This window comes from Pelodiscus sinensis, unplaced genomic scaffold (genome assembly GCF_049634645.1).
Source record: "Pelodiscus sinensis isolate JC-2024 unplaced genomic scaffold, ASM4963464v1 ctg35, whole genome shotgun sequence".
NCBI classification, from domain to species: domain Eukaryota; kingdom Metazoa; phylum Chordata; order Testudines; family Trionychidae; genus Pelodiscus; species Pelodiscus sinensis.
Window position 1 is genome coordinate 4640360 of NW_027465908.1, and position 21074 is coordinate 4661433.

The 21074-nt window shown below is 46.3% G+C and overlaps 1 protein-coding gene across 2 annotated transcripts in view; it reads right to left on the minus strand.

Annotated features, from left to right (window-relative positions):
- LOC142824489 (sortilin-related receptor-like) overlaps window positions 1–21074 on the minus strand; it is a 157717-nt gene that overhangs the window by 81823 nt on the left and 54820 nt on the right. For both annotated transcript variants that reach the window (XM_075916502.1, XM_075916503.1), the window contains exons 5-12: window positions 19595–19662; window positions 17290–17470; window positions 13762–13863; window positions 11819–11988; window positions 10519–10711; window positions 7004–7121; window positions 6370–6443; window positions 164–252 (exon numbers count right to left, since the gene is read on the minus strand). In XM_075916502.1, the coding sequence (XP_075772617.1) occupies window positions 164–252; window positions 6370–6443; window positions 7004–7121; window positions 10519–10711; window positions 11819–11988; window positions 13762–13863; window positions 17290–17470; window positions 19595–19662 (995 nt within the window). The remainder of the gene's footprint in view (window positions 1–163; window positions 253–6369; window positions 6444–7003; window positions 7122–10518; window positions 10712–11818; window positions 11989–13761; window positions 13864–17289; window positions 17471–19594; window positions 19663–21074) is intronic.

Consider the following 21074-nt stretch of genomic DNA (forward strand, 5'->3'; position numbering starts at 1 on the left):
AGCGGTAGGGGAAAGGGTCATGGACTAGGATATCAAGGATAGGTAAAAGGCCAAATCAAGGGGTCACTTGCTATTCTATCGTTTTCACTGCTATTCTATCTTGGGAAGTCATCTGCTCCCATTAGGCAGTTTGAAAAAAAAGTCCTCTGTCCCAGTAACTTACTTGAGCTGGTCTGTCTCTGTGTCCTGTGTTATTGCCACAAGAATACCACCGTGGTCTCCCCATGTGTAGTAATGAGGTCCAGACAGCACCTGAGAAAAGAAATATTGACACGGGGACCTTAATGAGTGAATGTTGAGATGGCTCAGATATGACCATAAAGCATCACCTGAACTATAAAATATAACCACACGAGCATTTAGACATCTGAGCTAAAGTCCCATTGAAGCTTTGCTCAATTAGGGCTGAAATCCGTGCTTTGAAACATTTTCTTTAAAAACTGGGGTGTTTGAACTGTGCTGACTTTCTGGTCTCCTGGGCTGTAGCAGTGGAACGCCAGCTGATGTCTGGAGTCAACTGAAATCATAGAACTGGAAGGGGCCGGGAGAGGTCATCTAGTCCAGTCACTTCCCTCATGGCAGCACTAAATATCAACTAGAACACAGAAGAGAGAACTCTGAATTTACACCCCTGTAACCAAGGGAAGAATAAGACTCTGGACTCTTAGGCTGTGTCTAGACTACATGCCTCTGTTGGCAGAGGCATGTAGATTAGACACATAGGCAAAGGCAAATGAAGGCGCGATTTAAATGATCGCGGCTTCATTTACATTTACATGGCTGCCGCGCTGAGCCGACAAACAGCTGATCAGCTGTTTGTCCGCTTAGCGTGCTAGTCTGGATGCTCCCCTGTCGACATCAAAGCCCTTTGTTGGCAGCCCCGTTATTCCTCGTGGGATGAGGTTTACCGGGGCTGCCGACAAAGGGCTTTGATGTTGGCAGGGGAGCGTCCAGACTAGCGCGCTGAGCGGACAAACAGCTGATCAGATGTTTGTCGGCTCAGCGCGGCAGCCATGTAAATGTAAATGAAGCCGCGATCATTTAAATCGCGGCTTCATTTGCCTTTGCCAAAACAACAAATCTACATGGCTCTGACGACAGAGGCATGTAGTTTAGACGTACCCTTAGTCTCCTCTCAAAGTGGCGAAAATCAGGAATAACTTCACCCAAGTGAGAAGAGATGCACTAGTCTAAGGGAGCGCCTACACAGCATCCTAAACTCAAAATAAGATACACAATTTGCGCTATGCAAATTGTGTATCTTATTTCAATTGAATTTCAAAATAGTGTATGGAACGAGGGCTCCTGGGATGCCAAAATAGCACATCTTGAAATAGCAAGCATGTTTAAAAGACACAGGGTAGCTATTTCGGGATACTTCTGGTATCCTGAAATAGCCCTGCTGTGTAGACATACCCTAAATAAAAGAAGCTCCCTAAAGCTAGAGCAGTTTGTGATGTTTGCGAAGCTTCTGGTGACCTGAGTGGAGATTTGTTGGTTTCCCAGGATTTCACTCAATAGTCTGTTTGAATCTGTGAGGTTTCTTCGAACTCAGAAGCCAAGGAGCACTTGGAAACCACACATTAAGTGATCCAACAGCCAGTTCACACATCCACCACGAGGAGAAGAATTGTCGTGTGTCATACCCACCCACGGCTCTGTTCTGAAATAAGACCAGCAATTCGACAGACCATTCAGTTTTCCAGGCTGGAGCAGATGACTTTCACACAGCTGCTTGCCAGAACCACAAAGCAGAAGCTGAATCACTCTTGCATGGATACAAACTCACAAGTGTTCAGTCCTTTCCCTTCTGCTCCTCTCTTTGCACAAAGAGGAAGATTTTAAAATTCACACTGCGTAACTAAGAAGCCAGGGTCTTGTGAACCGACTCTTTCTCTTACTCATCACATTTTTACTTTTACATGCAGCACCACTGTGCCTGGTCAAGGAAGAATTATGTGGCTATCTCGCCTTTTAAGACTAAACACTTCCATGTCACCCCAGAAGTTCCTAGTATGAATCTTTGATATGTATATGCTTTCAAGGACAGGGGTTCTTTGGACAAGGTAACAAAAACTGTGGCCTGTTCCCATTGCTGCCCCAGATACCCAGACATTAACCAAACCGCACAGCATTTACTGGGAGGAAAAGGAGGCAGTTTTATTCACAGGATTAAACAGTTTACAGATGTTGAAATACCATATTACACTAACAGCAAAATGTACAGACAGACCACAAACCATGCCACAGACCAGAACACCCAGTTAGTAAATAACATTCAACACCCGTAAACTGAGAACATCTCATTCCATGCAGGCAGAAAACACTGGGTTTGTCTGAGTTCTGTCTGCATTCTTAGGGGGCAATACTCAAACATAAAGACACATAAATAAGTACATTGAAAGCTTTAATCCAACATGTCTGATGCCTCTGAAAATCCAAAGGAAAACAGCACTAAGAACAAGAGGAATGTAAACATTATTCTTATTCTCCCAGGTCCCCTGAATTCAATACTCTCCCCTGGCAGCAATCCTCAGTGATACCCCAGAATGTTCTATTGTTAACATTACAACAGTACCTAGAGGTGCCAACTGACATCAAAGCCCCACTATGCTATGTACTGCTCCAAAGAATTTGCAATCTAGAGAGACAAGAGAAACAAAGGAAATGTAGATGGGGACTGAAGATTAATCTCTCTTGACTAAGTGACTTGCCAAAATTTGCAAGCATGGAGTCTGTAGCAGAGGTGGGAATGGAAAGCCAATTCTCTCAACTGGAGGTAACACAAGGCCAGCCTTCCTAACCACACACTCTGAAGGTCTGTCTTCAGTACAGAGGTTTTTTCGGAAAAATGGCCATCTACACTGCAATCGTGTTCTTTTGAAAGAAAATCGAAAGAACGGAGGGGTTTTTCCAACATTGGTAATCTTCATTCTACAAGGAAGAAGCCTTTTTCCAAAGAGCTCTTTTGGAAAAAGGCATGTGTGGTCAAGGAAGAGGGAGTTCTTTGGAAAGAAGAGGAAAGAGGTAAAAGCACAGGTGCCCTGGTGGCCACTCCATCCATAGTAATCACAGCTGAAATGCGAGAGAGCATCCAGTCAGTGTGACTGCTTTTTTGATGCGCTTTTGCTGTGTGGACGCTCTCTTTCGGAAGAAGTTTTTCTGGAAGATCTCTTCAGGAAAAGCTTCTTCCGAAAGAAACCTTCAGTCTAGACATAGCCTGATGGTCCAGCTGCATTATGCTGGTCTTGATATTTCAGCCACAGAAGGCTCTAGCTGTATGTTGTGCCAATTAGCTCAATGTTGTTTAGTTTTGCCAATTTTTAACTGGTTTTTAATTATTTTAATTCAGTGGTCTTCAACCTTTTTGACCACAAGATCGGTTTTCAGTTTAAGTGCAATGTAAGATCTACCTCCAACCCAAATACCTTGGCCTGGCCTGCTTCCCGCCCCTTCTCTGAGGTGTCACCCTGCTCACTCCACCTCCCTTCACCCGAATCTCATTCACTTTCACCAGGCTGGGGTAGGGGGTTGGGGTGCAGGCTCTGGTCTCAGGCCAAGGGGTTCGGAGTGTGGGAGGGGACACCCTGCAGGTAGGGAGGTGGGGTGGGTTCTGGAGTGGCCTAGGGGATAGGGCATTTGCCTGGGGAGTGCAAGATTGGGGGCTTGAGTCCCTCCACCCACTCTCCACCCACCCTGGGAGCGGCCGGACAGCCAACACAGGCTGCCCCAGGGATGGAGCTGGCGCCTGCCTTAGGAAGGGAGGATAAGGGACCTGCTGAAGGAAGGGAGGTGGGCTAGGGGATAGGCCATTTGTCTGGGGCGCACAGGGGGGTGGGCTTGAGTCCCCTCCACCCCCCAGGCAGGCAGTACAGGATAAGGGTCCCTTGGGACCTGGGGTGAGCTCTGGAGTGGCCTAGGGGATGGAGCACAGGGTATGGCGGACTAGAGTCCGTGGCCCCCACTCAAGCAGCACCTGGACAGCCAGCACAGGCTGCCCCAGGGATCAAGCTGCCTACCATATCAGGAAGGAAGGCTAGATATGGGGGGGGGAGGTTCTTGGGTGGACAAGGGGCTAGGCCATTTGCCTGGGGAGCACAAGGTGGTGGGCTTGAGCCCAACCCACCCTGGGAGCAGTTGGGATGGAGCTGGCTCTTGCATTAGGACGGCAGAATAAGGGACCTACCGAAGGTAGGGAGGTGGGTTGGGCTGCGGAGTGGATTAGGCAGAGGGTATTAGGGTATTTGCCTGGGGAGCACAGGGTGGTGGCCTTGAGTCCTAGCCACTGCAGGAGGGGCCAGAAAGCCAACCCAGACTGTCCTAGGAACGGAGCTGGCTCTGGCTCCTGCATTTATGAAACAAGGTAGGGGACCTCCGGAAGGGAGGGTGGGATTCCAGTAAAGTCAGGGATAGAGCATCGGCCTGTGGAGAACAGGGTGGTGGTGGCTTGATCCCTCTACCCACCTAGGCAGTGGCTGGGCAACCAACACAGGCTGCCCCAGAGATGGAGCTGGCTCCTGCATTAGGAAAGCAGGATAAGGACACCTCTGAAGGTAGGGTGGTGGGGTGCGTTCTTGAGAGGCACAGGACTCTTTCCTGGGGAGAGCAGGGCTGTGGGTTCAAGTCCCACCCTGGAAGTGGCCAGACAGCTGCCCCAGGGATGGAGCAGCAGAGCCAAGGCAGGCCCACTCCTGCCCCAAGCCCTGCACCACCCCTGAAAGCAGCTGACATGTACAGCAGTGACTCCATGTGCTGCCCCTCATCTACAAGCACCCATCCCACAGCCTGTTCTGGCATGGTTCTCCATTATTGATCAATGGGAGCTGCAGGAACAATATCTGCAGGCCACAGACAGCATGTGGAGACTCCCTCTCCCCCAGCTCTGACCATCTCAGGGGTTGCACAGACATGCCAGCCACCTCCAGGAGCACAATTGCCACAGGGATAATTACTGCAGGCGTGCCAGATTCAGCATTTTAGAACTCACTACACAACGAATTACATTTAAGCACAGGAGAGAAATGAAAGTTATGAAAGGCGCAGACCAGCCAAACAATGAAAGGAACTCACTTTGCAAGCAGTCAAAGTAGTAACAATCCATCCCCCCCTCCCCCCCATGTACGTGTTGGGTCAAGAGATGAGGGAAGGACAGTGTGTGTTCGTGAAAATAACAGACACACACACAGGCTACGTCTAGACTGGCATGATTTTCCGGAAATGCTTTTAACGGAAAAGGTTTCCGTTAAAAGCATTTTCGGAAAAGCGTGTCTAGATTGGCAGGATGCTTTTCCGGAAAAGCACTTTTTCCGGAAAAGCGTCCGTGCCAATCTAGACGCGCTTTTCCGCAAAAAAAGCCCCGATCGCCATTTTTGCGATCGGGGCTTTTTTGCGGAAAACAAATCTGAGCTGTCTACACTGGCCCTTTTGGGCAAAAGTCTTTCAGAAAAAGACTTTTGCCCGAACGGGAGCAGCATAGTTTTTCCGGAAAAGCGCTGATGATTTTACATGAGATCGTCAGTGCTTTTCCGGAAATTCAAGCGGCCAGTGTAGACAGCTGGCAAGTTTTTCCGGAAAATCAGATGATTTTCCAGAAAAACCTTGCCAGTGTAGACACAGCCACAGTGTGTGAGACTGACAGATTTGCATTGCCAAGCTCCCTCCATTCCCCTTTCTCTGTGTGGAGACGGGGTACAGGAGTGGGGGGAGGAAGGACACCTCCCCTCTTCTCCCTCCCACACCCTGCACAGCAAGCAGGAGGCTCCCAAGGGGCAGCTCCAAGGCAGAGAGCAGGAGCAGTAGGACAGTGGGGGCAGGGGCAACTGAAGTGGACAGCTTCCCAGCCAAACCCGTCACGATCACCTGTCAGAGGCTCCAGGACTGAATGATGGATCCCGATATCCTGGTTGGTGACCACTGTTTTAATTAATGATAATGCTTTGCATTCCTATGGACATCTATGTACACTGGCATCTTTAACACACTTGGAAAATTTCTTGCAGAATGATGCAATATACAAACAGAAAACTGGTACTTTCCTTGCTTCCTACTCGTCCAAGCCCTTCTGTGCTTGAAATGCAAGAATAACACATCCTGTACTCTCTGTCAGAATGTATCCTGATTAATCCATGTGTTAGTAGGGCCAGGAAACATTGGTTGTAGACGCAAAGTCCTTTTGAATTTCATTTCTAGGGTATTCAGCACATTTCAACAAAAGTCGATTCACTTATACAAGGGGGTCGGAATTAAGGATACCCTGCATACATAACATACTGTGATATAATAGTTATAAACCAATAGAGCAATACTTCCCCACACAGATGCCTTCTTAGCTAAACCGCTATTCGGGTTCAATGCAAATGGCATCCTTACCTCTCTCCATCTTGCTCCTGCACTGCTTGAAACGTACACGTTCGTTTTGCTTGCCATATTCTTGCCAACTGAGCCTAGGAAAATGACAGCGTCATTTCTCTTGGTATTTCTTACGAGGTGTTCTTAAAATATAGTCAGCCACCACTGAAGTATTTTATTTGTAATCAAATGAGAGGTGCTGAGAAGTTAACTTTTCATACTATAAATGAGTTACTTTAAATAAGAAGTTTTAAAAAATTGTTGCAGGTTTTAGGAAAGCAACGTCAAGACAAGTATGGCCAGATGAAATTGGCTGTGTTTTAAATGTTCAATAGAGCAAGCCTTCTGCAATAAAATAGTGGAATCAGATATTAATACGTGTATGCTTTAGAAAGGCCTTCATTTTGAGAGTGGCAAGAATAGACTATAAAACGTGTGATGGGTTTCTACCTCCAGCAATAGGACGGTGAAATGTATATGCATCAATAATTGTATGAGGAGTGCAGAAGACAAAGGATTGCAAAATTCATATTTTAATTGATTTTTGTAACAACGTTTTTAATAGCTGTAATGGCTCCATCCTGCAATGCGCTGAGCACCCACAAGTCAACAGGAACTGAAGACACTCAGTACTCACAGATTGAGAAAAATATACCTGTGGCAATGATCAGTCCTGGAGCAGATTCTTTGGAGAGAATGGGCATCCTACGTGACTGGAAGTTGAGCAGCTGACTCAGTCGCTGGGCCAGATGAAGAGAGCAGCCTTTAGAAAACTGGAATAGAAAAACATACTAAGCCACTTGCTATTGTAAAAGGCATTCCATGTGCCACATTCTTTTGTGCTTTTGTGTGAGCATCTCAAAATGCTCCCCAAAGATTTGTAAATTCAACCTTCCAGCATCCCCATAAAGCACAGAAGAAACCATGGCCACCTCTCAGCTAGACCACCAGTCAGATATATCTGTGCCTAAAGCCTTCAGGCTGTGTCTAGACTGGCCAGTTTTTCCAGAAAATCAGCCGCTTTTCCGGAAAAACTTGCCAGCTGTCTACACCGGCCGCTTGAATTTCCACAAAAGCACTGACTTCCTACTGTAAGAAATCAGTGCTTCTTGCGGAAATACTATGCTGCTCCCGTTCGGGCAAAAGTCCTTTTGCGCAAAAGGGCCAGTGTAGACAGCTTGGATTTGTTTTCCGCAAAAAAGCCCCGATCGCGAAAATGGCGATCGGGGCTTTTTTGCGGAAAAGCGCGTCTAGATTGGCACGGACGCTTTTCCGCAAAAAGTGCTTTTCCGCAAAAAGCATCTGTGCCAATCTAGACGCTCTTTTCTGAAAATGCTTTTAACGGAAAACTTTTCCGTTAAAAACATTTCCAGAAAATCATGTCAGTCTAGACGTAGCCTCAGTGTTTAGGAAACTCCAATGGAAACTCTGTGGTGTCTCATCTCAGCAACACAAGATGCCACCGACACATCATACCTGTCCCCTCACTCCCTACACTGAGGCTCTGTCTACACTAGGGAGTTACTTCAAAATAACCTTTTTCCTCTTCACAAGCAGGCGCTATTATTTCAAAATAATAACTCCCCTTTATTTCGAAATAATGGACATGGCAGTGTGAACACTCACCTTGTTATTTCGAAATAAGGGGAGTTATTTCGAATTAACTCCCCAGCGCAGGCATGCCCTGAGCTCCTAGGCTGTGTCCAGACTCCATGCCTCCGTCGACGGAGGCATGTAGATTAGCCACATCGGAAGAGGGAAATGAAGCCGCGATTAAAATAATCGCGGCTTCATTTAAATTTAAATGGCTGCCCCGATCTGCCGATCAGCTGTTTGTCGGCAGATCGGGAGAGTCTGGACGCGATGCCCCGACAAAGAAGCCTTTCTTCATCGACACAGGTAAACCTGGTTTCACGAGGCTTACCTGTGTCGATGAAGAAAGGCTTCTTTGTCGGGGCATCGCGTCCAGACTCTCCCGATCTGCCGACAAACAGCTGATCGGCAGATCGGGGCAGCCATTTAAATTTAAATGAAGCCGCGATTATTTTAATCGCGGCTTCATTTCCCTCTTCCGAGCTGGCTAATCTACATGCCTCCGTCGACGGAGGCATGGAGTCTGGACACAGCCCTACAGAATATCAGATCAGGTTAAGGATCCAATATGAAGACTGTGATGGAAAGTTTTGTTTCTCTGGCACAATGGAAATCTCTTCAATAAGGGTAAAGTCTGTCTGTACAGAAGCCTGTGCAATGAATTCCTGCATCACAAACCTCCGTGCCTCAGTTTCTCCATCTAAAAGAAGAATGCTTCCCTATTTCACAGGAGTGCTGTGAGGATAAATTCGCAGGTCTATGTCAGGTGCTCAGATACTACAAAGACTCCGCCGCACAAAAGCCAAGAAACACATATGATTATATAATGTAAAATCTGCCTATGGTGAACTCTTATCATGAAACCCTGTTTGCAAGGGATGTGGCCTGGATTTTTTCAGTGCCCTGCAAAATGCAACTAAATCTATCATGTGTTTCTTCTGCATCATAAAAAAGTGGACTCCACCGTAATCTACACAATGCCTAGAAAAACTGTGACCTTCAAAACATTCATTCAAAGCTACTGGGAGGTGGTGCCCCCTGCTTGCTACACTCGCCAACCACCATCTCCCAGGGTAGGCAGCTCTGGCTCTCCTTTGGCTGCGGCGGGTTGGGCTGGGCTGAGGCTGCAGCTGGTTCAGCCCTCTTCCTCTGGCAGGGAGGGGAGAGGGCATGGCACCTGGACCTCTCCCTCTGGCCGCATGGGGGGAGGCCACGTGGCTCTGGCCCCCTGCCAGTGAGGGGCAAGGCTCCATAGTTCCTGTGTACCCCCTCCTCCTGGATCACTGGCAACGCCGCACATGTCCTGCACATCCCCTCCTCCAACCCAAGCCTCCCGAGGCTCTGCAGTTCCCGCGCACCCCCACCCCAGCCCCCGCACCTGAGCCCCCACAAGGCTGTGTGGCTCCCCGCGCCCCCACCTTCTCCTACCAACCCCCCATCACTCCTGCACACACCCCTCCCCCTTTCCTCCCACCTGCGCCCCTGCAGCTCCTGCACACCCCCTCCCCGCAAGTCCCTAAGAGGTCACATGGCTTCCATGCTCCCCTGTGGGGAGGAGTTAACCCCAGAGCCATGCGGCGCAGAGCCAGTAGGGAATCATGGGGGGGCAGGGAAGCAGCATGCCCCAGAAGCCACGCAGCGGGGGGGGCGCATACAGCTGAGGGCAGAGGAAGGTGCATGACATCACTCTCTCAGCCCACAAGAAAAGTATTTTAAAGTCTAATAAGACATTTGGAAGAAGGGAAAAAAATCCTGAATTTTCCTTTCACAAACTTCCACAACGAGGAGGTCTTTAAAATATGTGATGCATGATCAATGCATCATTTGCATCATCGGTGCAACATTTTGTGAAGTCAGTTGGGGATGCCAGGTCCCGGTGCCTGGCCCACAACTGAGAGGGTTAGACTTGGCAGTGAAGACGGCAGGGAGCACGGCTTGAACTCTCCAGTAAGACTGTGCACATCTGTATGCAGGATTCACAAAGACTGGATGCTTCTTAACCCTTTCTACCCCACACAAAGCGAAATCTAGCCGTATATTTTTAGCCTCTGTGTGATTTGATATTGAGACAACAGGTGGAATCCTGGCCCGACTGACGTCAATGGAAGCTTTGACACTGACTTCACTAGGGCCTGGAGTTCACCCGCAATGTCTCCAAACTGGTACCTCCGCAGATCCTTTCCACTGACTCCACCAGAACCGACATTTCCTCCTCTGGCAACAGAAACAGAGGAGCTTCGTCAGTAATCAAGGCTAATGTTGGCCTTCTCTAGCCAGCCGGCTAGGGAAGTGGGAAGAAAGGCTCTCACCTCAGTACTGACCCAATGCTCTGGGCTGATGCTGGGGGCTGTAGGAGGTACCATCTTTCTGACACAATTTCAAACCAAGGTCCTGTCCCTCAAGAGTCTCTGATACTTTTACTGCCATAGGGAGTTTAAACCTGGTCTCCACCCTCACTGTTTGTAATCTCATTCTCGAACCAATCCTTCCAAGGGTGCAAATGGTTAATGACTGACCCAACAATTCTTCACAGAGGAAATGAGGTTAAAAATGCTCCTTTCCTCAAACATCAGTTACCTCGCAATCTATTTTTTCTCCATAACCTGTGTATGCTGGAGCCTGCAGGAACTCCCAGGTTCCACCCTTGTCAAAGGTGATGACAGACCTCATGTTCTCTTCACTGAAAGAGCCGTTTATCAGGGTGGCAATGTACACTCCTCTCACACCCTCAACACGGTGGAAGTCTGCAAAAGGCTCGTTGGCAAAATACCTGCAATGAAGCGCATGTGAGTGTCATATGGTTGACGGCAGTAAGCACTGCCATTGTGGGCAGAAAGCGCAAGTACGATCGCTTCTCAGAGAAATATCCAGATCAAAGCACGGAAAGCCAATTGACCAAACGAGTGTTTCACCGGGGTAGCTAATTTACTGCTGTCATCTATCCTGAGTCCTTTCATTGGACACTTTTAGAAGGCCACCTCAAAGCGACCAGTAAGAAACCACCTTCCTCACAGTGTGGGTCCTCCAGACCGAGGCAGCGAGAGCTGTGCCCTGGCTCCACACCCTCACGCTGGTCTTACACCGTCACCGGAATGGAATCACAAGTAGGAACACAGCCTCGGGCAGCAGTTTTCAAACTTTTTATCTCATGACGCAGCTGAAGAAAATTGTTGATTCCCATGACCCAGCATAACTGAACTAAAATGTGGATGGGGGGGCTGAGGAAGAGAGCTGCAGCTTTGGGGAAGGGTCAGGGCTGGGGCAGGGGCCTTGCCTTGAGTGGTTCCCAGGCGGCAGTGCAGCAGGGGGGAGGGGCTAAGACAGTTTCCTGCCTCTCCTGGCCCTGCAGACTATGCTGCGCTCCAGAAGCAGCCGCAGCAGGTTCCCAGTCAATGGGAGTGTGGCGCTAGTGCTTGGGGCAGGGGCAGGGGCAAGGGCCCTTCTGCCCCCCACTCTCACCTAGGAGCTGGCCATGTCCGGGGAGCAGCACAGTCTGCAGTGCCTGGACAGGCAGCTAGCTGCCTTAGCACCCCACTGATCCCCTGCAGCAATGAGACTGGGTCACATCTAAGCACAGGAGTGGGAGCTCAGAATTACTGAGACCTGATCCCAGCTCCACTACCTGCCTTTTCTGTGATCTTGGATGAATCACTTAACAGCTCCCTCTCCTCTGTGAAATGGGCACAGTGCCTACCTCTTAGGGGAGTCGCTGGGTTGAGCTGAGGTTTGTCTCTTTATCTGAAGGGTTGCATCAACACTCATTCCCTGATGCCCTCCTGTTCCATCCTCTTCAAGTTTCAGATGAACCTCATCTTGAATCCCTCACGCCACCCAGCCACAGGAGGGAGTTCCATCAAGCCAACCCAGCCCTCCTTACCTGACCAAGGTATCGCTGCCGGCCCCTCCAGGGCTGTAGTACAACACATTTTCCAGAGACAGAGAGAACTGCAGGCCTTCTGCGTCGGAGATGTAGAGGTTGGTGCGGTTGTTACTGTGGCTGACACACGCAAACACCTGCTCCTCAGATGCATCCACAATGTAGTATTCCTACAATGACATCAATTCACTCAGCCCATCCATCACTCTCCTAGACACACACTGAGGGGTTTTCCACCCTCCATCATTTGTCATTTCCTCTTGGGCACCTAACAATAAATCCTCCCTCCACCCATTTTCAGCATTTCCACTTGGCGAACAAATTTCTCCCCTCTGTTTCTTGCACACGAGTGTGTGTCCCTTTCTCCCCCTCCACCAAACCCCATCTCAAAGAGCGGTCCAGCTGCAAAGAAATCCAATAAAGACTAGCACTTGCCCCCTGCTCACAACTCGCCCAGCTCACACTGGCTTGACTAGCCGTACTTGTGCCTGCCCGTTTCTGTTCAGAGCTGAACAAAACCATCAGCACCTTGAGCACAGAACATGCCCACTTGTGTGCACACACCCTGCCAGCACCATGAAGGCACCTTGACACTCCTCTGTGTGCTCCTGCTTTGGGCAGCAGTGCCAGTCTGGGGGTGCTGCGTTTGCTGGGATGATACCACAGGGCTCTTTGAACCCTGAATGATCCCATGGGGTCCCATCTGTGTGGCAGAGCAAGGAACATTCCAGACCAGACAGTACTGTCAAAAGTACTTGCCCACAATGAGTGTGGGGCGGGCTGCCCACGGGGCAGTCTGGGAGGTATGGTGCCTGCAGAGGCACAATCCTTCCCCCAGCTCCATCATGCACAGGGAACATGTTTGCAACTCCTCCCCTCTGCCATCAGCGGCAGAGAAGATGGGGGGGGACACATGACATTACTCTCTGGGCTGACTTGTATCCACAGTGATGCTAGCAAGGTGCTCCCACAGTTGCCAGAATTATTGTGCCAGACCCTTACATGAGAGGAGGGAAGGCTCCTTACAACTGCCCGGTGCATTCAGACTCGTACTATATGCAGCCTGGGCTGCACACAGACAATAATTTTCTGGCGCACAGCAGTGCTGAGAGTATTTAGAATCCAGAGGCCATTCCCCTCTAGATTACACTGCTTAAAAATATTGCCAGAACTATTTCACCCAGCTCTATTGGGCCCGATTCTGCAAACATGTATGCATGAGTGACTTCACTCTTGTTTGTAGCCCTATTTGTATCAATAGGCATCACACACATGGGTAAAGTTACTCGGCTACGTCTAGACTGGCATGATTTTCTGCAAATGCTTTTAACAGAAAAGTTTTTCCATTAAAAGCATTTGCGGAAAAGAGCGTCTAGATTGGCACAGATGCTTTTCCGCAAAAAAAGCATTGGTCCATGCCAATCTAGACGCGGTTTTGCACAAGAAAGCCCCGATCGCCATTTTCGCCATCAGGGCTTTTTTGCGCAAAACAGTTTTTAGCGGTCTATGCTGGCCCTCTTGCACAAAAACATTTCCAGAAAAGGGCTTTTGCCCGAACGGGAACGTCAAAGCATTTGCACAAGAAGCACTGATTTTGGACAGTAGAACGTCAGTGCTTTTGCGCAAAATCAAGCAGCCAGTGTAGACAGCTAGCAAGTTTTTGCACAAAAGCAAATGCTTTTGCGGGAAAACTTGCCAGTCTAGACGTAGCCACTCATGTTTAAAAAGGCAGGGTTTTCATTACACGTTACTTCCATTTCATTCTAAACAAAAGACGCCAAACTGTTTTGAACTAAGTACAGAATAAAACTGCTCTTGCTACCAATCTAAGTGTTACAAATACTAGTTAATAAGTAAAAAATGCTATTCAGATCCTATACAAAACTCAGGTGCCTTTTGCTAAGGGAGAAAAAAATAGATGCCATAAATCAAGTCCATTGTACCTTAACTGGATGTCTGGTTACAAACTGTGCAGCTCGCATTGGCTTGCGGTTAAAGGAAACCCAGAGCTGAACTGAAGTTTGCTGCTGGCTGCCCAATAAATGCTATGGAAAAGAAGGGAAAATATTAGGAATCTTTTTTTATTCCTAAATACAATTGCATATCAAACAGGCTAAAGGCAGAGCAGATACAAATTAACAAAATCCACAGTAGAAAAGCAAGCAAATACCTTACCCATTCTCCAAAAAATAAAAAACCCACAACACAGTAACTTGATGGCTAGTTTGGCTGAGATCCTGTGACACTAGGATACTAAAAACATAAAACTGCCTTAGCAGTGTTCCCTGTGATTGTCAAACCTGAAAACTGTATGCCCTATGCCAGCATATGTGATCTTATTAGTGGTAACTCAGCAACCCCTCTGCAATTTATTTATCTATTTGCCCCATATCCTGTTAGTGTTAAGGAAACAGGAGCTTGGATATCCAATCGATGGGATTTATAGCTAGAAAACTAGTTTGAACCTGTTGAGGATTTCCTTGTCCTTTTAAGAAATAAGAGTGAGATCCCTTTAAAATGCACAGCACCAAATCTTCAGCTTCTTCATTGTTCTGAGCACACTTTTGGAAGATAAAAACAACCTTTCCTTCTAACTGACTAGCCAGGTTGTCAAAGGCTGATGTTTTCCTCCCACTCTCTGCTCTTCCAACCAGGCTGAATGAAATGAAAACGCCTGGTTTTATTCATGCCTTTTGCACGTTAGCCTCAATGTTTCAATTTAGATTTTTATAGTTTGGAGGATGAGTATCACATGATTCATAAAAATCATAGCCAAAATTTCCAAACAAGGGATGTCCAAGTTAGGCACTTCAATCTGTATCTAGGCTGCAAAATAACTGATCTGATTTTCTGAGGTGCTGAAGCCTCACAACTGCCACTGAAATCAAGAGAAGTCCTGACAATGAAGGTGCCTGTGTCTTGCACTGAACAAATGAGAGCTACCCAATCACTGAGGGCCCAGAAGATCACAGCTCCTCCCTCCTGCTGCATATGCTCCAGGTGGAGGAGACAGATGGGAAGAGAAACATCCTGAAAACCTCTCCCTGAATCTGCAGCACTGGGGGCTGATTCATGGCCCTTCAACAGTGGTTTAGGCTCTAGTTTGGGGCTCAGGTTCATTTCCCTGCTCTGCTACAATCTCACTGTTGTCCTTGGACAAGACATTTAGATTCTCTGGACCTCAGTTTCCCAGCTGGAAAATGGAGATAACAGAAGTATTCTGCCTCAGAGGGTCACTGTGAGGAAAAATGCAGTAAAGATTATGAGGAGTTTAGATACTAAGGTAATAGGGCAAAGATAACAAAGATGTGAGGGACAACGGCCTGTATCTCACAGAAGAACAAGGAGACAACTCTGAGTGCACATTTGCAATGTCTACTTCATGTTGGGGTTAATTTAGCCCAAAAAAGCACGCAGCTCCCAATGACAATAAAGTTACAGAGACTAGCTTAACTCTCTCAGATGAGTCAGGGCCTGATCCCTCTACAGGCTTTGGAGACAGCCCAATGCCAGCTCAATACAAACAAAGAGTAAAGGCTTCAGTTTTTGCAGGACATATCATTTAGCAACTGAAAGTTTCCCTCAAACCGTTTTCTCCAGACATGCATTTAGCTGCTGAGAGTATTTACATGGCTAAGAGTAAACTGTACTGCAGATCTGGGTTACACTCGCTACTCACTACTGCAGAAAGTACAGGAAACTTTTTGGGGGAACCACAGAAAAATGACTAGGGGCTGGCTTGTTAAAAATGCTTTGCTGGCAGTGGAAGGTTAAAACATAACGGCTACATCTACACTGGCATCCCTTCCGGAAAAGGGATGCTAATGTAGACTTTGGAATAGGCAAATCTGCAGGGGATTTAAATATCCCCCGCGGCATTTGCATTAACATGGCTGCCGCTTTTTTTGAAAGTAGGAATAAGAAATCCTCTGGAAAAGGCTTTATTTTCCGGAGAATAACGTCTAGACTGGCGCTTTTCTCCAGCTTTTCCCCAAGCCGGAAAAAAGCGGCAGCCATGTTAATGCAAATGTCGCGGGGGATATTTAAATCCCCCGTGGATTTGCCTATTCCAAAGTGTTACATTAGCATCCCTTTTCCGGAAGGGATGCCAGTGTAGACACAGCCAATGTGTTTTACCTTCCAGGGGGAAAGAATAAAGCTTTTTAGATCAGATTAAAATAAAGAAAACCCCAGTTGTCAATTTCTGCCTTCCCTTTACTTATAGGCATCTAGTTCTTTCTTGCCACAATTCCAGTCCTTTGCGGCCTGACCTAGTTCTGCCTAACTCACTAAAATCAAATAAATATATAAAAATACTGCTGTTCCAAGCTGATCTCCTTTTAACCCTGCATTGCGAATCACTGAGGAAAAATACTGGCACTTGGTTTATCCGGTCATTTCAGACAGTGTCTTTCCAGCAGAGCCATTTAGCCATTCTTGTTTGTATGTGCAAAGGTAAAGCACCAGATGAACAGCCCTGGAGACTGGACTCCTGTATTTATCCACACTGCATAGAGATGCTTTTACAGTGAACTACACAAAACATCCCAATGTACTTTGATGCAGCAGGACACACCATTTTAGCTTTGCTAAATGTTCTAATCATCTCTCTAGATGACTCATTCATATGTTTCCCAGCTCTCAGCAGAAGTGCTACTGTCATGTCTAGGGTGCTGAATATTAATATTCTGGTGGAGGGAGTCATTTTCACTCCAGGGCTGTGTCTACATTGGCCCCTATTCCGTAATAGGGATGCAAATGTAGCACTTTGGAATAGGCAAATCCGCGGGGGATTTAAATATCCCCCGCGGCATTTGCATTAACATGGCTGCCGCTTTTTTCTGGCTTCTAGATAAGCCGGAGAAAAGCACCAGTCTGGACGCGATCCTCCGGAAAATAAGCTCTTTTCCGGAGGATCTCTTATTCCTACTTTCAAGAGATCTTCAAGTAGGAATAAGAGATCCTCCGGAAAAGAGCTTATTTTCCGGAGGATCGCGTCCAGACTGGCGCTTTTCTCCAGCTTATCTAGAAGCCGGAAAAAAGCAGCAGCCATGTTAATGCAAACTTAATGGGACTTGGCCACACCCAAAAAAAGTGGACATCCTGCTAACTAAAATCATGCCGGAACATGGATGTTGCCAGACTGGAGAGTGCCAGACTAGAGAATTTCTACCTGTACTTTTTTTTTTTCTGTGCTGCTGCCTGTTTGTATTTCCAGTTCCAAATGAGGTGTGTGGTTGACTGATCAGTTTGTAACTCTGGTGTTCATAACTCTGAGGTTCTACTGTACCCAGTTCTTTATACAGCACTATTCATCCATACAGCTCAAAGCACTTTGCAAAGCAGGTCAATATCACTAGCACTGTCTTTCAGATGGGAAATCTGAGGCAGTGAAGTGAGTTGCCCAAGGTCACCCAGCAGATCATTGTAAAATTTCAGCCTACACAGTGATTTTCTTACAAGCTACTTACCACAGTCTTTGTGGCAAACAGATACTTGTCTCGGAGCTGGAAGTCTTCAACCTCTGCCAGAATTATTTCTTTATTTTCCCTGGTTTGAAAGAAATCTGTGCTGCGAATAATAGTTGAGGACCCGGTAGGTTCATGCCGTTCTATGTAAATTGTATTCAGCTTATCATATGGGTCAATGCCCCTTGGACAGAAAAAAGAAAGAAAACAGCTATATTATTTCTGAGCTTACCCGGCTATCAAGGCAGTATCAGCTATTTAAAAACAAAGTCATTTAAGAAGAGATGGGCTCAAACTGCAAAACTTGGATCAGGATTGTGAACACCCAGCAGCTAGATAATGAGAACATGGTCTTTGGTTCACCTCATTCTAAAAAAAGAGGCTATCTGCCAAATCTGGATCGAAATTCCAGTTTGAATTTACAAACCACTCACAGAAGAGCTGGTCAAAATAAAGGGGGAGAATTGCAAAAATAGCTGACACCTTTCTCTCCGCTGTGTTCCACTGACATTCAAGATCCATTGGTAAGACCAATTAAGCAGCTTAAAGCTGGTTGAAAACAAGGAAAACTGAAAATGTATGATCCATCTGTCAGAAAGACATTCTCTTCCCAGCCTCCTCATAAGGTATAAGAAGAGAACTTTATTCAGTTTCATAAGTGAAATGCAAAGGTGTTCAGTGAAACTATTGAAGTTCAGTCCCATGTGCATGTTTCAGAGATTATCAGGGCAAGTTACGCGTTATTTATCATTAAAATGAAAAAAACCCTGCTAGGTAGAAACTCAGATTCCAGCACTGGACAACAAAAAAGAATCATAGTGAGAAAGCAACCAAGAACTGGATAGCATGTGCCATTTTGTGTTTACTGCTCTGAAATCTATTTATAGTGACCATTTAAGGAACCAGAAAACAAACACCTCCCAATCAGAGATGGGGCTATTACTGCAAGTTTCCCTGCAAATAGATGGCATGGATTGGCTGTGAGTAGCTTTGATCTCAAGAAACCTTTTTTAACTTTATTAAGACCAAATCATGTACCATTGATGTTAACAGGAGTTCAATCTCCACCTTCAGTGTGAGCAGGATCAAGTCTTTTGAATGAAAAACGTTTTAAGATTTAGAGTAAAACTGTCCCCTCACACCCACACAGCAGATCTTGGTTCAGATATTCTGCTGCAATTGTTTGACAGTGCACATCAGCACAACTGATTAGGACAGGAAATGAAGGAGAACACAGTCTCTACCTGAAACTGCAAAAGGAGTTCAGGGAATAATTGCATGAGTGAGAATTTTGGAAAACATTCCCTGGGTCTTGCTAAAACCGCTACACAATCTTCAATGAACATTACGTTTTTAAAATAGCCCAGTGCCTCTAATTATTATTTGTTTTCCTGCAGTGCCTAGGCACTCTAGTCTTAGATCAGTGTCCCGCTGTGCTATGTGCTGTACAAACCCAGAACAAAAAGATATCCCTTGTCCCTTAGCATCAAGATTCACAATGAACTACTGAATCACCAAGAGTACGTCTACACTGCACACTTATTTCGAAATAAGCTATTCCAGAATAGTTATGCCAAAACAGCTTATTTCGAAATACCACATCTACATTGCAGGGAAGCCTCAAACTTGGTCTGAGACAGGCTCCCCTAATGTGGACGCACTATCTCGATTTAGAACCCCAGGAGGCACTGGGGTGGAATAACTCAGAATGGCCCTAGGGAGGGGCTATTTCGAAATAGCAGCAGTAGAGCATCTACACACGCCTTCGCTATTTCGAAATAGCTATTTTGGAATAGGTGTTATTCCTAATAGAATGAGGTTTACAGATTTTGGAATAAGCCATCTGTTATTTTGAAATTATTTCAAAATAACAGAATGGCTGTGTAGACGCTCCAATTGTTATTTCGAAATAACGCTAGTTATCTTGAAATAACGGTGCATTGTAAACACACCCCAACACTAGCATTTGCTGGATGCTGGCTTTTCCTTCACAGAGTCGATCCAAATACCAACACAGCTTTATAACGTTTAACTTGTGGAAGCTATGGAGACACAATATGAGTCAAGCTGAAATTCTATGAGCTTTCAGTTGTCCCCCTTCTGCCTCATATTCCCATGGCAAACTGCTGTGATCTATAATATCCACTTATTATGGAATTAACTCTGGGGGAGAATACATTTCTGCATCTCATACTCTCCAGTGTCTTCTGAGCCCAAGTTCTTGGCAAAAAATAGGGGAGACCTAAGGAGGCCTGAAAGGACAAAAAAGGGAAAAACTTCCACAGTGACCCAAAGATTCAATACGTACCAAGAAAAAGATTTCACGTGTTCCTGAATCATTATCCAGGTCTGTCCAAAATCATCCGATTGCCAGAGCTGCAATACAAAATGTCAGTGACACAGGTGAGACTCAGATAGGGTACATCTAGACTGCAGCGCTATTTTGGGATACTGGAGATATCCCGAAATAGGTATTCCACATCTTTTGAACAAGCCCATTGTTTCAAAATAGATTTCAAAATAATGGGCTCGCTATTCTGACGTCCCTATAACTCTCGTGCCACAAGGGTTAAGGAACAATTTATTTCAAAATTTGGCACTGTGTAGACAAAGCTATTTTGAAATTAAGTCGAAATAAGATGCGCAATTTGCGTAGCTCAAATTGCATATCATATTTTGACCTACAGGTGCATTGTAGATGCATCCATACTCTAGCCACTGGAGCCTAAATCATTCCCCAGACTGAGTAAATTAAAGGGCTAAATTCTGGAAAGCACATTGCTTCCCCAAGCCATAACATACATGAGCAGGGCTGACGCGGACCTGTACTTTGACTCTAAGCAGCTCTGTGCGGTACTCCTCTGCAAATGAATGCTGCCAGGAGCAATAGTGATCTACTTGTAGATGTATAGCATGTGCAGGGAACAGATGCCAGGTGGATGCGTACTCCTAAAGCCTGGACAGATGCCAAATTACTGCCTGCAGAGATGCCCTCATGGGGGGCTAATCAGAATTAGGAATAACCTCTCATGTGAAAGCAAAAGAAAGCATGAGACCTCTGCAATAGAAGCCGTCTTGCTCTCTGTTTCTATCACAACACCAACCACACCGTTGGCATTTAAATCATAATTACATTATTTTGCTGGTTTGCGCATAGAACCAGCCAGATTCCAGACCCAATGTTCAGTGCAAACAGTTTGATTTTAAAAAAGGCAGCGATCATCAATACATCCAGCATAACTTACAAATAAATGTACCATTGCCTCCCATTAGCAATGTAGTTCAGCGCGTACCGAGTGGAGAATTAAGCTCTAACTCAGAAACAAGAGTAAAAGGCAATAACGGCTGTCTGCGGTAGAGTGACTAAGGACTAGTTATTGCCCTTTCACTGATCTAGCAGAATGGCGTTGTCTGATTGTGTCTGATAGGAGTGATGTGTGAGCATTAATCTTGGTCCTTTCCACTTCAGAAACACAGCATGTTCATTTAATCCTTTAAAATAATATTACTCTGTGCTTCTGTGGCATCTTTCTTCTGCAGCTATACAAAAGCTTTTGCAAACAGGAATGTAGACCCTTACCAAGATGATAAGTTTTATATTGGTCTTACAGATAGGTAAATTAGAGCTCAGTGAAATGATCTGCTCTGTCACACATTGAGTCAGCTGCAAAAACAGGAATGAGAACCCAAGAGATGACTCAGACAACTGATCTAACCGCAAGATTAACCCTGTCCCTGAGGAGGGAGAAAAATTATTCTCCTTCACTTCTGATGATAGGACAAGAAGC